The 16,627-nt window shown below is 35.6% G+C and overlaps 1 protein-coding gene across 1 annotated transcript; it reads left to right on the forward strand.

The window, feature by feature from the left end:
• Window positions 1-7,254: 7,254 nt before the first annotated feature.
• LOC113502076 (NGFI-A-binding protein homolog) lies at window positions 7,255-13,084 on the forward strand. Its single transcript, XM_026883456.1, has 7 exons — window positions 7,255-8,266; window positions 9,172-9,932; window positions 10,163-10,290; window positions 11,346-11,421; window positions 12,474-12,535; window positions 12,621-12,696; window positions 12,938-13,084. Exons 1-7 carry the CDS (start codon window positions 8,083-8,085, stop codon window positions 13,082-13,084), a joined length of 1,434 nt encoding a protein of 477 aa, XP_026739257.1. The 5' UTR covers window positions 7,255-8,082.
• Window positions 13,085-16,627: the final 3,543 nt, after the last annotated feature.

Here is a 16,627-nt window from a genome sequence, read left to right on the forward strand (position 1 = left end):
GTTTTATGTTATTATTCGCAACAATAAAATCAACCACTAACTTACTAACCTAACCGAAAACCTAATAAACCTATACAATAAGAACTACATTGAACACTATAATACTGCGTATAAATTATTAGAGCGTGTCAATAAGGCCCTATGTAAACATTCGTCCGCCGTTGAAGGGTTGACCCGCGCCTGTCACACACTGACAGATGGCGGGTAGCGAGGATAGGGTTGACTGTCATTTAAAGTTTTTGTTGGTCTTTCGATGATACGGAAGTGAAGTTTTGTTTATTGTTTTATTATGATGTAATAATTTTTTAGATTTAGTTTTAGATAGTCTGTGGTTTGGGTTGCGTTTAGTAGTTTGGAATTAAAGTTTAAAATCGAAATAGCTATTTTATCGGCGTCAAAGTAGAGGTGTTTCAGAAAGGTTTATTTTAATTTTACCTGTTATATTTCTTATACATTTCTGACAGCTGAAAGTAAAGCACTTAACATGTTTTATTTCATCAAATGAATGAACGATCCAAATTAAAAGTACGAAACACATACCTAACTTCAATTATTTTTTACATATATTTTTCGTAATGAACCATAAAACAAATTTAGAGAAAAATAAAAATGAGAACGTTTTTCACTTAAATGCCAGCCCTAACCCACAATCAACCCTACCGCTGCTGATGGTGGTCAAAAAGAGCGTTAATTGTTTGAAACTCGGCTTTTTTATTAAAAATGCCAACAGTGAGGTGCTAAGTACGAGCCCTCGGGCCTAGGGCATCAATTAGACGCTGTTCGTAATGGAAACATGTGTAAAAGTTATAAGTGGCGCCTCGGGCACAACGTTTTTGTGGTGTTACATAGTTTATTGTGTTTTTAGACTAAACATTTCTTTGTTTATTGGTATATTTTATGTAATACTAATATTTCAATCGATGCGTATTCCAGTTAAATTGTGTTTTTTTTATAGAATAACGATAAACATTCAGTTATTAAATAAAGAACTGACATACATAAAGAATCTTTCTATTCAGCTCAATCAATCTAGGACAGTTTGAAGTAATTTAAAAAAGTTCTTAAACAAGTGTTGGCTTAAAATACTTATCATATTTTATCAAGGGAAAAATATATCCCAAGACTACATCCGAAAAAAAATCTGAAATAAATAATACTTTTTCCTAATTAAGTCCTGGACTATACATCCTTGATTATACTAAAACAGTCCAGCATAATAGAAATAGTTTCCTTTCCGCGTAATAGACGGGACTAGTACAAAAACAAGCGCTTGTATAGTTCACTGGCGCACTGGGTCACTTCACGTTTACTTGGGGGTCCACAAAAAGCAGGTTTTTGTGACGGGTTACTGAATGCGACCGTGGGTTCACGTAGGGTTGCCTCGCGACCATAATATTACTGCGATTAATGTTGATTTTGTTTATAGTTACTTTATAAAGTAGTTAAAAACTATGTTTTGTTTGAATTTATAGACGTTAAAAAATATTTGTTTATCGTATATGCTACCAGACTGAAATATGTTTTTGTTTTATTTTATATTAAAACACTAAAATCGTCATTTTATACCAAACTGCAACACATGATTTAACTAAGAGAAACAATAAACCATCACATCCTGCATATTAATCCAACAGCAACATTACTGTGTGATGACCCTATAAGCGAACAAAAACAGGGATGAATAGTAGTAAAAAACCCAAAGGCTGGCGATTTATTTGTAAATCCGCGGTCATTCTCTCGTATTGAAATATCTTCTTTTTAGGAAAAACGAAGATTATTTAATATTTGTTCTCTTGGACTTGGACTGCTTTAACGGATTAAGTTAAATTGTGATCTACAATAAAGGAAATTTGTTACTTGTTCCTGAATTTAGTACAATGTATTTAGCAATCATATAGTTAGTTGTTAGGTTGTATTTCTTCCCTGATAAGGAATTTATTGTTGTCATAAAACAATTTTAGGCTCGTAATACAATATATAGGTATATGGTAGCCGGCATTGTACATAGTTGCGAGGGTAATTAATATGTCAAGCTTGAAAGAAAATAGAATTATTAGAGTTTCTCGATATTAATTACCTCCAAATAAAATTTTCAGTTCAATTTTAATTTGAGCTGAATACCGCTGGAAACACATGTCGATGTCGGTCAAACTAATTTCTTTATTATATTTGATTAACCCTTCAAATGCGGCCGGTGGGTCGTAATTACCGAACAGATGCAACACTGATTAATTACTAGAAAAAGCGTTTGGGTCAGTGCCACCTGCCCAAAAATCTCACTTTCGATTGATGGAAAAATAACTAAAAAAATGTTATGGATTTAATGAGACGTGTTTAAGGGATCCGTACATTTTTTGAAGTAAGTACGCTGTAATATTATTGTTTAATAAAAATATTGAATGAAAGAAAATGTAAGGAACTCAATGTTTAAAGTTTTATTGCGACTACGCGCGTTGGCTATACGATCCCGCGAAATGTTAATAACCCTTTTTCATTACTCCATCGTCATCATCATCCACAGCCTTTGTCCTCGAAATGCTGGGCATAAGCCTCCCCTTTCTTGTGCCAATTTCTACGGCCCTGTGTGCCTGTGAAGTTAATGAAAAAATACTTTGAAGATAAATCTATGGAACGATATATTTTTTTGTTTCACGATTTTATAGTGACATATATAATAATGGATTATCCAAACTTTAGCTGATAGATTTGAGCTTGGATTCGTATTTTTTGTGTGAACCCCAAATCGTATGAAGAAAGCTCCTCGGTTCTAATCTCGTATGTAAATCGTCTAGTCATTGTCTTTTGTCGGTTTTTTCTGAACTCATCTCGGCGGAAGTCATGTGGCCTTAGAACTTTTATAATCACGACTTTTTATTAGCTGACTTTATTTTTGTTTGATAAGACAAAGAAAGTTGTTTTTTTTTCAAACTACTCCCTACTCCTGCAACTACTAATGTCACAAAAATTCAAGACACCAGACTCAGAAGCATTCGTGAATTACAAAAATGTATGTGTTACGCGAGGATCGAACCCGTGACATGTCGTGCTCAGTGGGTTTGTCGGGGTACCATTCAATGAACCATTGGACTATGCGTAGGTACAGAAGCGTGCGTTCTGCTATTATAGTCTTTAATTACTGATGGTTATCAAAGCTGTAATTCACAAACTTTTCTAAAGTACGGTTAAATCTATTTGCGTGACAAATAAGTTATCCATAAATATTTTTTTCTTGTTAAACATTTAGTTTAATCGGTGTGTATTCGTAAAAGTAGAAAATTAAAAAAATGTTTCTGCAATAAATAAACGCATTAATTCCGTATTGACAGTGGTACCAGATTGAGACACTATATTTATCTTAAAATCAAAACTATTTGTAATTATTATAAACTATGTGTGATTATTAAAATAGGTCCCTAAGTTGGTCTCAACACCGTCATAAAAGTAGCATTACATATCGAATATCGAACTTACTGCATTGGAATAAAGATGTAGTCAAGTGTTACGTCTGTGATTTGCAGTTTACTGAATACAGTACAGTACAACACATTGACATCGATAATTAATTAGGAATTTAACTCAAACGATTACCTACACACAATTAATTATTTAGTTTTAATTCCATGGCAGACTAGCACCGATTAACTGCTATTATCTTAATTACAGATTCAAATCCGCTTACATTATTCACAAACTTTGAAAAAAAAACTTCGAAACTTTTTTATGACGTAAGACGTTCCAAAGCAAATTTCGCACGGAAGTTTATCAACAAAAAACGAAGACAAAAAATCATCTTTAACCTGTACAAAGGCTCATAAATATTCATATCTGGGTACAATATTACGCATATCAATCATTATGCAAGTGCTAAAAAGGCGTCTAATCGGATGCGCAAGCACACCCCGCCATTTTGTTTTCTACGCTGTCATTAGCGCCTTTTCATCGAGTACTGTTTTTGTGCGGCTTATTCAAATGACTGACAATAGACTGTTTTTGTTAATCCGTTATTTGATGATTATGTAAAGTTGCTTTTGGTATTGGAATATTGGGGGGAATTTGTAAGACATAGGCTTAGGTTTAATGTCAAGATACTAATTCTAATAACTATAAGGTATTTTAAAGCTACTTACTGTCTTTGGTCACCTGCCGTTTGTTTGTTATGATTTTATTACTTTTTTTTTTAATAAGGCTGGTTTTTTGAGGCCTATAACGTATCTCGGAAAAACACAGGCCTAGATAAAAAAATAAAACATGATATTGTTATAATATAATAATTCATTCTCAAAACTAAAAAAACAAAAAAAGTTGCAGTTAAAAATCTTCAGTTATTCGCGCCAAAAACCAAAGACAATCTCCCGTCACAATAAAGATGCGTTCAAATTATGCGCGCGCACAAACTTAGAATAAAGAACAAGTTTTTTAGTTGCCTTCGGATTTAACCCTCACAGGCTAATTGGTGTATTGAAGAATTAGTCGGTATTTTCGCACGGTGCGCGGTGCACGTGTGTGCGGTAACCGAGTAGGTAATTAGATAGGATGTTATTTGTTATGGTAAATATGGTAATACTTGTGTCTTCGCGGGAATTACTTTATTGTTATTCGCAACCGGTTTTCGTCATTCGATATTAATTTGAAACTTATTAATGTGAGATTCTGAGGTAATTATTAGGTTGGTTTGGTTACAAGAACGTTAAAATTAGGGTAGTTGTGATGGTAGCAACATTGAAATAGTTATTTTACAACATTAATTTATTCAAATGAGGCTAATCTTAACACAAACAAACCTATTTCGCCCTCAGTGCTCTGGTTCTGTAGGAAGGGAAGAAATAAAAAAACAGCATGCTGTTTTAATCAATCAATCATTTCAGCCCATCGAGGTCCACTGCCAGAGAGAACCCTTGCCCCCCCCCCCCTCCCAAAGTTGCGATGTCCTTATCAATCCATAATAATATCATGACAACATATATATTATAATGTAGCCAATTTTTGTAAGCCTCTGTCTATAAATAAAGGAAAAATAATCGAATCCAAGACCCGACGAAGCAACGATCAAATGCTTAACACATATGGCGACTTCCCGACAGACCCGCAATTTGTAGCAAATTAGGTCAAACTCATTTCCTAGAAGCAAAGTTATTATAGAACCACCCTATACTTACGTATTCTATATCTATTAAGAAAAATAATGACTTGGATTATTAAAAAAAAACATGTCAAGTGGAAGTCGAGCTGGCGGCTTTAGAGAGTTCCCTTCAAATAGGCTAAAGAGAGACAAAACGGTTGGACAAATTATTTTTTAGGTCTTTTAGACTTATTTGTACACCTTACTATCCGATACTAAACTTGACCTCTATCCTAACTTTTACTTGGTATATTTTTGTTGTTATAGCAGCGGAGCGATTACGGTTGATCTAACTTACAGTCTCGTAGTTGACCGGCGGATGGAAGCACAGAGGAGCCTCAGTTATAAAGTTCCGTTTTTACTATTTCGGTATGAAACCCTACAAATACCCCCTTTATAAGCGAGCCACTTCCCATACATGACTAGAGGGCCAACCATCACGTCTTAATGCTAATAATACTGTATTTGTGGAAGCGTGACAGCGCACTACACGTTATAGCGCGGCATCTCTCTTCCACAACTGCAATCATTTTAGAAAAACGTCTTCCGCTCTAAGGAATTGAATCCTTATGTTGTGGGGGATTTACAAACAAACAATTCACATCATCATCGGCCTAGCCTTTTCCCAACTATGTTGGGGTCGGCTACCAGTCCAACCGGTTTCAGCTAAGTACCAGTGTTTTACAAGGAGCGACTGCCTATCTGACCTCCTCAACCCAGTTACCTGGGCAACACGATACCCCTTGGTTAGACTGGCTGTCAGACTTTTTCAAGCTTCTGGCTACCCGTAACGACTGTCAAAGATGTAGGAATAACAGCCGGGACCCACAATTTAACGTGCCTTCCGAAACACGGAGGAACTCGTTATGACAAAGATGGTCACCCATCTACGGACCAACCGCGTCAAGCATAGCTTAACCTGTGATCGAATCACTTATGCGGTTATAGCTTAGCCACGAGCTCCTCCAAACAAACAGTTCACATGCACAAAGAAAAGTTAGCGGTCCTCAGGGCATTCCCTAGTCCACGTTTATGCATAGCCCTATCTCTAAATGATCAGCGATTTGATAAAAATGGACTGACATTACAATATGCTAATTCTAAAGCGGACCGGAGCGGGGTGGAATAGAGTCGGCTTCTTGTTGAATTTCCGCATTCCGAAATTCAATTAGGACGCTGATAATTAAGACGAGATTACGTCGCGATTTGTGGGTAAAGGGATACAGGTTCGAAGCATGGTTTTTGTCTTTTTTGGTTATTTATCCAGTCGATGTTAAGACTTTTTTACGTCAATCTAAAATAAAAACTGTAACCTGGTAACTTAAAAAAAATCTTTAACAATCTACTATTAAATATCAAACGTGACAGATCATTGTATAATAACAAGGAAACAATCACTTTCATACTATCACATGTTGTTGTCCCAAGAAAAAAACACAAAAATTACTTTCAACATTATCTTCTCACGAATAACACACGTTAATTAAACAAAGGTGCACCGAAGAAAAAAAACTTCATACTAATCAGCAAAAAACCAAGACATCGTGAGATACGCATAAAATTAACTCGTAATAAATACATGCAAATGTCTACGTGACCACTTTTTTTAAAGAAAAAACAGGACGAAGTACCCGCTGTGGTCGATTCTACCCCTTTGCTGAATCAAATTGAAATTTGCATACGACTGTGGCGATTTTTTTACACAAAGAATAAAAAGAGATTATGCAAATGTGTTTTTTGGACATCGGATGAGTGAGAATTACTTTTTTTGGTGGTAAAAAAGTTGCGTCGCCTAAGATACCCTATCTAAAGGAAAGGATGCGTTCTCATACTTAACATGCATTTTTTTTTTCAAAACTTCTTTATTGTTTAGTCATTGCGTTTATTCCTAAGTTCAAAAAGGCTTAGTAGTTTAATAAGTCCTGTAGGTAGGCATAGGTCTTTTCTTATTTGAAAACAAAATATTATTTATTTTATTAAAAAGTATTTTTATAAAGTAATTTATGTTCAAATCTGCAGTTTCCAGAAGTAAAATACCTATACACTTTATTTTAAGAACTGATATTTTGGCACGGAAGGGTATTAAGTGGTTTGATGTCTAAACTGTCAAATTATGATAAATTATTCAAGTACTCTGTGACTAATATTATGTAACAAACATAACATAATCCGTACATAATAGCAACACAAGTAAATAAGCTAGGCCTATAACAACGACCCAAAAATTCTATAATTTTTTACACCATGTAATTTTTTACCTGCACCCGGGGTGGAGTCTACCCACCCCACGTTTTTTTACTACACAAAAACCAATAGTGCACCTTTGGGGGTGTCACCATTTTTTTCATAGCAACCCAGATCGATATTTTTCCCGCGCACAACTCGCATTGGTTAACCCGTCGGCTAACAAAAGGGGTCTTTATGTAAAACTTATTCATTTATTTTTATTCTGGTAACGGTCGTCCGTTGCCGTTGCTATTCTTTGGTTAATAGTTAGGGTTGATATTAAAAAGGGGTTATTTTTTAGTTGCGCTTCTCCTCACGCGATTTGGGCCGGTTCAAATTGTTTGGGGCACGCAAATCATCGGCTTTATTATACACGCTGTTAGTTGTTTAGTTTTGTTTTGAATTTAAAGGATGTTTTGGCACGGAATTCTCTGGAAGGTCGATGGTTAAGCCTTACGTCTTGATATTGGATGCCTGTTATCCGTATTTTATTTAGTGTTTGATTATAAAACTCTGGTTGGAATATAGGGCTTGCTGAGAGCAGTAACGCACTGTACCAAATATCTAAGATTCCAGATTCGCTCTTATTTTAAATGGTATGCTGGTCATTAAGGCACAAAACATGAATCCAACTATTTCCGCATAAAAACCAATTACTTTACTAGATCAGTGTCATCTGTATAATTAGTATAATTACATAATAAGCAGGATTCTTAAAAAGTATATACCTACTTAAAATGTATTTCTCATCAATATGTTATCCAGTCCCAAAGTCTACCCATCTTCCCACCCTTAAGAACATGTCTCTTGTACTTCCAGTGGTAGTAACATCAGCGCCGGCCAACGAGGCGGAGCTCCAGCTGTACCGGGTGATGCAGCGCGCCAGTCTGCTGGCATACTACGACACGCTACTCGAAATGGGTTGGTATTGAAAACAATATACTATTTCTAGATATTTCTATCAGATTGGTGGGCGATTTGGTAAAGTTATGCGCATTGTAAAGAAAACAATATTAGCTCGCCATCCGAGCTTAGTGCTACTGCATTTAACCTAAAATTAATTAAGGTACCATTTCTTACAAGTTATAACAAAACAGCATAATTTCACACAGTTAACTAAAAATAATGTACAACGCAATTGCCGATTCAGTTATTCATTTAAGTAATAAAAATATTATGGAACAAAAAACTGGCCATCAAAAGATAATAAACGTATTCGTCCATATTAAACGCAAGATCATAGGAACACAAGAAAAAACACTTTCTCATAACGAAATAAAGATAAAGAAAAAAACCTTACAAAATCTCCATAACGCTAAAAAACGCGCGCTCAGCGTCGACATGCAAATTACTTTTTTAATCTTTTACTTTTTAATACCGCCGATTACTCGAGCTAAGGAAGGGTTTGGCCAGTCAGCCTTATCCTTTTGTTTTTTTTCTCGGCGCCCCTTTGCAAAATGGTCACGTAGGTATTTGCATATTTGCCTAAATTAAAACTGGGTATGTGAGCTTATATTTTTTTAATGTATCTCACGTTTTTGTGTTGAACAATCACAGCAAAATGAACTTGTGGCACAAGAAAGTCTTGCATATTAATGTTATGGGACTAATCTATCTGTTTGTAACAATGGTCTAGTTTTTTCTGTCATGTGAATGTATGGAACTTATTATCGCGGTCCGTTTTTTTGGACTCTGAGAAATTATAAGTAATTCTCGTCGTGCTGTCTTGGATCCAGTGTTTTTGCATCAATTACATTATCTTCGAATGCTTTTGAGAATACTGACTTTGTGTGCTGGTTATGTTAATTTTTATTTATGGGTTTCAGGTGGAGACGACGTACAACAATTATGCGATGCTGGTGAGGAAGAGTTCCTTGAGATAATGGCTCTCGTGGGCATGGCTTCCAAACCTCTGCATGTCAGACGATTACAAAAGGCTCTTCAGGAGTGGGTGAACAACCCCGCCCTCTTCCAAATCCCCATCGTTCCCAATCTGTGTCCTACTGAGAATCCTTTTATCCAATGTAACCAAAGACTCCTAAACATGCCCCCCTCAATGCCTAACGTGTTACCTAGAACCGTAGCGTCTCCAGAGAGCAGTAGACCCATGTACAGTCCGTCTCCCGGTGCCCCTGACAACAGCTGTGGTTCCACAGCGTCAGCACCGAACGCCAGTCCCGTCCATCAAACGAATACCTTCACAAAGATAGTGTTACCACCGTCACCTGCCCCCGCGGCGCCTGTCACGTCGACCGCTTCTAGATCCTTCTCACCTCAAAGTGCCTGTCCTCCTGCATCAGCCGGTTCGAGTCCAAGCTCAGTCACATCACCAGTTCAGCTAACGCCAGTTCTGCTTGACGTTCATGTTCAAAAGTTGTCGGCGGCGGCGGAGAAGTTAAGCAAACATTTGCCCCAACTTGAACCAAAGCCGCAGAACACTAAAAAGAAGATGTGCAAGGACTTGGAGCTGGTGATGATGATGCCGGAGTCAGACCCTCGGCGGATGGAGGAGATCAGGAAGTATGCGGCAATATATGGAAGGTTTGATTGTAAAAGAAAACCTGAGAAGCCGCTGACGTTACATGAGGTGAGTTCAGTGCACACATGGAGATTCTGTGCCTCTGTATTTTAAAAATATGTCCATTTTGTAATTGATAAGAGGATTTACTTAGTTACTTTTATCAATATTATACATGATATAAAATATATTCAAAAACGAATTAGAAGTATCAAAATTAATACCTATAAATCCTAAGCAACTATTGTTATATAACTTTAAGACTTATCCTAAACTTAGACCCACCTTCAATCTTCCAGGTGATGGTGAACGAGGCAGCGGCTCAGATCTGCCGCTGCGTGCCCGCGCTGCTGACGCGGCGGGACGAGCTGTTCCCCCTCGCGCGGCAGCTGGTGAGGCGGGCTGGCCTGCACTACTCTAAGCACGGGTAAGTTTTATAAACACTGAGAAAGCAAGAAAATTTGCTAACAATTAAAAGCCGAATTCCGATCAAACCGGACCGTGCCAAACCGGACATTCAGACCGTGTGCTCATTCGCGTGTCAGGGGACAGCTAGTCTAAAAGGCCCACTATGTCCGAATGAATTAAAGTCGTTTGATGGAGTTCAAAAAACTACTCAATTCTACTCAAAAATAAACACGTACCCTTATTTAGTTACGTATTGAGTGATTTTCCTTTCAGAATGGAACACGGTAAAATATTTTTGTATCAAATATAATAAAGTCATCTATTTGTATTGTTGATCAATACATTCCACAAAATATTTATTTTTTTATTTTTGAGCGTTGATATATACTTAATAAAGTTTTCTTGGAAATAGTTAAAACAGATGATGTGATACATAGGACTCTATTTAAAGCTGATGAATGATAGCCGGACATAGCGATGAGAGGCGAGATGCATGTTAAATTCCTTACGATATAAGATCACTGCTTTGTATTCAACCAACGAATACATATTCTAGTTTAAATAGTACGTTATGTGTCACCACGTAAGACATTAATAATAGATTTTATAAGGAAATCTGAGGTGCTTAAAAATAATTTCATACTTTTTCATTTTAAAAGATAGGTGATAAATATTTATATACTAAATTAGTTATCTGGTAAGCTTATATCACTTTTTCGTTATTAATTCAAATTCTAGGAGCGACGGTTGTCATATTATTTTTTTTTCGTTACATTATTAATTGTTATTTGACACTTATCTGACCTATCTTCATCGAATATTGTGTTTTTGTCAATAAAATAAATCTTAGTCCATGTAAAGTCAATATTGTGATGTTTTAAAAGAGCCTGGACAACAACATATTTCTAAAATACTCACTTACTTGATTTCTTCATTCCTTAATTTATGCCTTATGGTGAAAGACATTTTCAAACCTGTTCTTCATCAAAAAATTCAAAGACATTTTCCTATTCCTATCAACAAAACCTCCATATTCAATCCTCTTGTAATAAACATTCATACGTTTCTTCACAGTCTCCCGCCAACAGCTTCGACGGGCGAGGACCGGGACCGTGACGAGGAGGAGACGCCGGCGAAGCGGCCGCGCCAGGTCGCGCCCCCTACCGTAGACCTCACCGACTAACACTAGCACCAAACTAACACGGGTCGCGGCTTCTACTGTACTCTGGAATCTTTTGACTATGTTTGATCAGAACGAATATGTTCAATCTAATGAGGACGAAAAATGTTCTCTTAAGAGTATTTTTGCCTCGTAAAGATTCCATCAAATAACAAATATTCGATTTTGATATATTTCTGGTCTTACTTGGAAAGGCTACTTAACAAATTCCAAGAAAAAATCAAGGTCTTACATTTTAAACATTAATTCAAGGGGCGATGTTTTAGTAGGCCGCAATCAAAAACATTGTCGATGAAATATTGAAACAAAAAAAGATTCCAAAGTACACATTGTAAGCTGGCAATAACTAATTGGGAAATAATTACTAATTGGAATATTGTAAAGGCAAATGACATAAAATCTTACAAGACGAGCCAATGCATTCTTGTAAGGTCAAAAAGTGGCACATAGTCACAAATGGGACTTATTAATTTGGGACCTAGAATATGCACATGAGGAACACCATATTCAGACTAGAGAAACTAAAATAATGTTCTCAGTAACGGTACTCGATACGCACTAATTATCATATCACTCTTTCTAATAACTTTTTCGTTAACCTTCATTTCATTTAATTTGCATTTTTATAGTAAAGGTAAGCATGACTAATCAATCGAACGCCTGCGCTAATTCTATTTATTTGGTATGCAATGTAGAATATTTTGTTTTAGAATGGTAAAGGCAAATGTACTGGTGAGTAGAACTATAACTTCTAACATATTATACTGCATGTTTTCTTTTTACAAATAAAATTAATTTGCGACATTTCCGTAAAAAAAATCTGGAGTTCTTCCACTACCTTCTTCTAATTTTCACAACAGTGTATCGTTTAAAGTTATGAATAAAGATGTTATAGAAATAAAGTATGATTTAAATATTTCCCGCTAAATTCTCGATAAATAAATTATGTGAGCATGTGCTGCATTTTGGATTAAAGCTTCACCATGAACTATTTTGATATTAACCATTAATTTCCTATATAGGATGGCGAGGAAGGCAACGGCGTGAGAGCCAGTCCTGATGCAGCCAGGGGCAACTCCAATAGGTAATGCACCTTTATATTCAGTATTGTAGTTATTTTTAAGTGGGTTCTTTATTAGAAAAGTTTATTAATGAAAATGTTTGTTTAGTTGGTGGGGCGTGAAAGCAGAAAGTGATGATGCTGACTCCAGGTGTTCATATTCTAGTACGAGTACTCCTCCGCCGGTGAGAACACTTATTAACTATTTCTCTTCTCTTCTTCTTTATCTCTCTTTCCCTACATAAGATGGCCCCGATCAACAGTTTTTCGAAAACAAGTGCCACCTAGTGACAAACTAACAAGACGAAACTCATAGATTGCAATTGCGTTCTTACTGTTAAAAATATCAGTTTTATCACTTTTTTTAGATAGTATTATAAGACCATATTAAAAGTCTCTACCCATACTAAGAGTGTTGTGGTGCAGGAGGCGGAGGAGTCCCGTCCGCAGGTGGTGGCGGCGCGCGGCGACAGCATCATCGCGGTGGCCAACCCCGCGCTGCACGCGCCGCACGCGCCGCACGCGCCGCACGCGCCCCACACGCCGCACCCCGCCAGGAACCACTCCAACTAAATGACACACTGGGGCGTATAGGAGCTGTTCAACTTCTATCATGTAACCTACTCCTGGATTCGATGATTGGTCTATTGACTTGACTTCTTGACAAATTCCTTAAATCCTGCCACTAGTTGAGGTAATATCGCAAAAAACTTAAAGGGTATCCAAAATTCGGTGAGGCCAATCTATTCCATCATTGCGAATTAAATATCAAATTGGAAGGACTACTTTCTTTACAGTATCATATCTAAACACATACAAAGCGAAGAACAAAACAGATATTGCAAACTTATGTAAGTACTGAAAACTCGGAAAAAACCTAAATTATACAACGAACGAAGGTTTTGGTTTGTAACATCTGGAAATATAAATGATTTATTTCATGGGTACCCAACGTCGCAACGTTACTCAATGGGTGATTACTTAACCCAAGAAAACTTACACAAAAGGGGAACTCTTTATAAGATCCACGAAATGTGAATTGACACAGAGTGTACAAAATACATTCCACCAAATATACGATTAATTTATATAATGTTGTAAATATTTAGCTTAGATGTAAGTAAAGCCATAATATGCCTTGTAGTCATTATCTCAATCAAATGGGCAACGAACAGGTTGTACTGGAGATCGTTAACTTAAAACAAATAATTTCTCGAGATGACAGCACGAATAGCAGAGTGGTTGATGTCATCATGCCAAATCCACTGAGAGCGACGTGTCGCATAGGACAAGCATTTGTAAAAAGCAAGATGGGCGTATCAACAACGACACTTTGCTAAGTGACATTCTGAAATGCATAAATGTCTCTACATATCATTTGACAGTGAATAGATAACATGAAAATTTAATGTTTTTTACTCAATGTCCTTTTTGGATAAGATTGAGGTGAAAATCTGCTTCTAAGTTTAATTAAGAGCAGATTTCCCCCTTATCTAATAGCTAGCTACTAGCAAAATATTTTCATGCAAATGTGCTTTTAAAAAATATAATTCTAACAAAGCTCTTGAGTTTGAAATGAAATCGTTTATTCTGCAAATTTTAATGAATCAATCAATCATTTTTAGATCAGATTATTTATTATGCACTTATATTGCATTTTCGAATTTTCGTTTGGAAACATTTGTCATACAACTAATTTATAATATCCAATTTGCCGTGGCAATGCGGCTTATTCAGAAGAAAATCTATTCATTAATTACATGGATTATAATTAGCCAAGTGATAATTATAAATATGCAACATGCATACGATTCATAAAGATAGGTATTTATTCGTTGGACACTGGACACTAATCATGTATTCGCCGTGACCGGTTTGACAAAGACATATTAATAACTTAACAAACGTAGGTGTTTATTAACAAATCATAAATTGTGTATAATGCTAAATGCATATTTGTAATGGCACGTATGCTGTCTCTGCCACTGTTAAAGTGAAAAAATACCTATTTGTCCCTTCATACCTCATGTACAACCATATTTTTTAGATTAATTATATTACTTACTATCTATCAGAAACATTCAATTTAATTATTTATGTATCATAACCCAATATTTTACAAAAAAATAAAAGACCACAACACTTATATGTATGCAGATATCCTTATTGCCACTAAGCAGGTACCAGTGTATTTAAGATTACCGTAATTAATTTATTGAATATTTAAAATTCAAATGATCTCCAGTGCAACCTGATTTACGATGTTTTGGACGTGTTTTGTTTTATTATTGTTTGCGTTTTTATGACACAATATCCATTAATTTTCTGCCAATTAAAGTTGTCAATTTCTCCTATATTGTTTTTGTACGATGTAAATAATACATTTTATTAAACAAGGGACGATGTAACTTATTTTATAAGATTTATTTTTATTTCAAAGCAAAATAAGATCTGTTTTTTAGCTTTCGAACTAGACTTTTTTCTTTGCCTATTGCTTCGATAGGTAGTTCTATGAGGAATCTTGTATAAAGGTCACTTTACGATATATAAAACAGATTTACCTGTACCTTGTGTAATCACGTGTGTTGTGTAATCGGCGAACAAAAGTCTTCAATCTTGCTGCCTTGACGGTTGAGATTGCCGGGTTCTTAAATAAAGTTGAATTCCTATCACTAAGAATTAAGAATTAAGTAGCATCCCCAGTATCTCTTTTTGTGATTTTGTGTTTTTTTTCTCCTATATTATGTGTACATATTAAAAAAGCAACAAACCACAAGAAGTAACAAAACATTATTGTCAATACAAACCTTTTAACGGTCAGTCGTAAAAACGCAAACATTAAAGTATAAATATGAAGTGTAAATATTATATAAAGGTTAGCTTAGATATAAACGACCATTGCGAGCCATAACGTGTTTAAATAGTTTTATTGTAAGGAAAATAAATACTATGTTTATACCAGACTGTGTTTTATTCCAATACTCACCTTGCATTACAATCAAATGTTTCAAGACTAAAGTCATTCAGGTAAAATATTAAAAAAAAACATAGTTAAAACAAATTTTGAGGTTAAGTAACAATAGTATTATAGTAGGTATATATATAGTAATCAGCCAGAGTTGCGCAGAGTATGCGCGAGCGATCCCGTGACTCTGGCTAAAGCAGTAGAAGGGGCCCGGGGTGTTTTTAGTCGGTGGAAGTCCGACATATCCCCACGCCGTGCCCTCGACGTGGGTTGAAGATATTAGCGTTTCACCCCGGAAAAAAAAAAAATATATATATATATAGTAATAGTCCTCGTAGTAACTTTTAAACTAACGCTAGTCACTGTCTTACAAGATCATTTTACTCTATGGTAGGTATATAGCCCACTTTAAAAAGGAGGTTGTTTTCAATTTTAGTTTTCCTTTGTTATTTTTTTAAGTCTGTAGGTACCTTAGATTTTCGTATTGGATGAATCGATTTTAATTTTATTTTTTCATTTGAAACCGTAGTTTTATATTTGAAATCCTTTTTATGTTTAGTCAAAACAAAAATGTGTTTTGTACATTAAACCACATTACTGAGAATATGAATTATGATTGTACTTACAGTCTACGTAGCTTCTGTGATCTTTGGAATTTAAAAAAATATACTAAGATAGAAAGTGAAACTTTACCTTTTTTAACTCGATTAAAAATCTCTGTAACCCTCTATCTCTCAAATCAAAACTTTTACGAAACTTAATTAAATTGAGACATGAGTCTTTCTTAGAAGCGTCATCCTTCTACTTGAGGCCAAAGCTATACCAATCTGATACGTGTGTAATCAACCTTCAGTATTCAATTGCTATGACTAACTCGCTTAAATAGCTACCTATCTAGCCGCAGTAAATTGGTACATTCATCGAAAAACTATTAAAGCCTTCGGAACATTCCTAAAGCAGTATTCATTCAAAATGTGTATCCTTTTGTACCTTGACAATGTTGCATTGAAACTTAATGATTTGGATATATTGAAGGATAAAATTGATTTAACTGTATGATTATTCGAAAAATGAAAACGCGAATGATGTAGCGTTTAGGTTTAGTCAGTAAGACGCTTCCTCCGCGGAATAAGTGTCAGGGATTCTAACGC

The sequence above is a fragment of the Trichoplusia ni genome, chromosome 16 (genome assembly GCF_003590095.1).
Source record: "Trichoplusia ni isolate ovarian cell line Hi5 chromosome 16, tn1, whole genome shotgun sequence".
In the NCBI taxonomy this organism is placed as follows: Eukaryota; Metazoa; Arthropoda; class Insecta; order Lepidoptera; family Noctuidae; genus Trichoplusia; species Trichoplusia ni.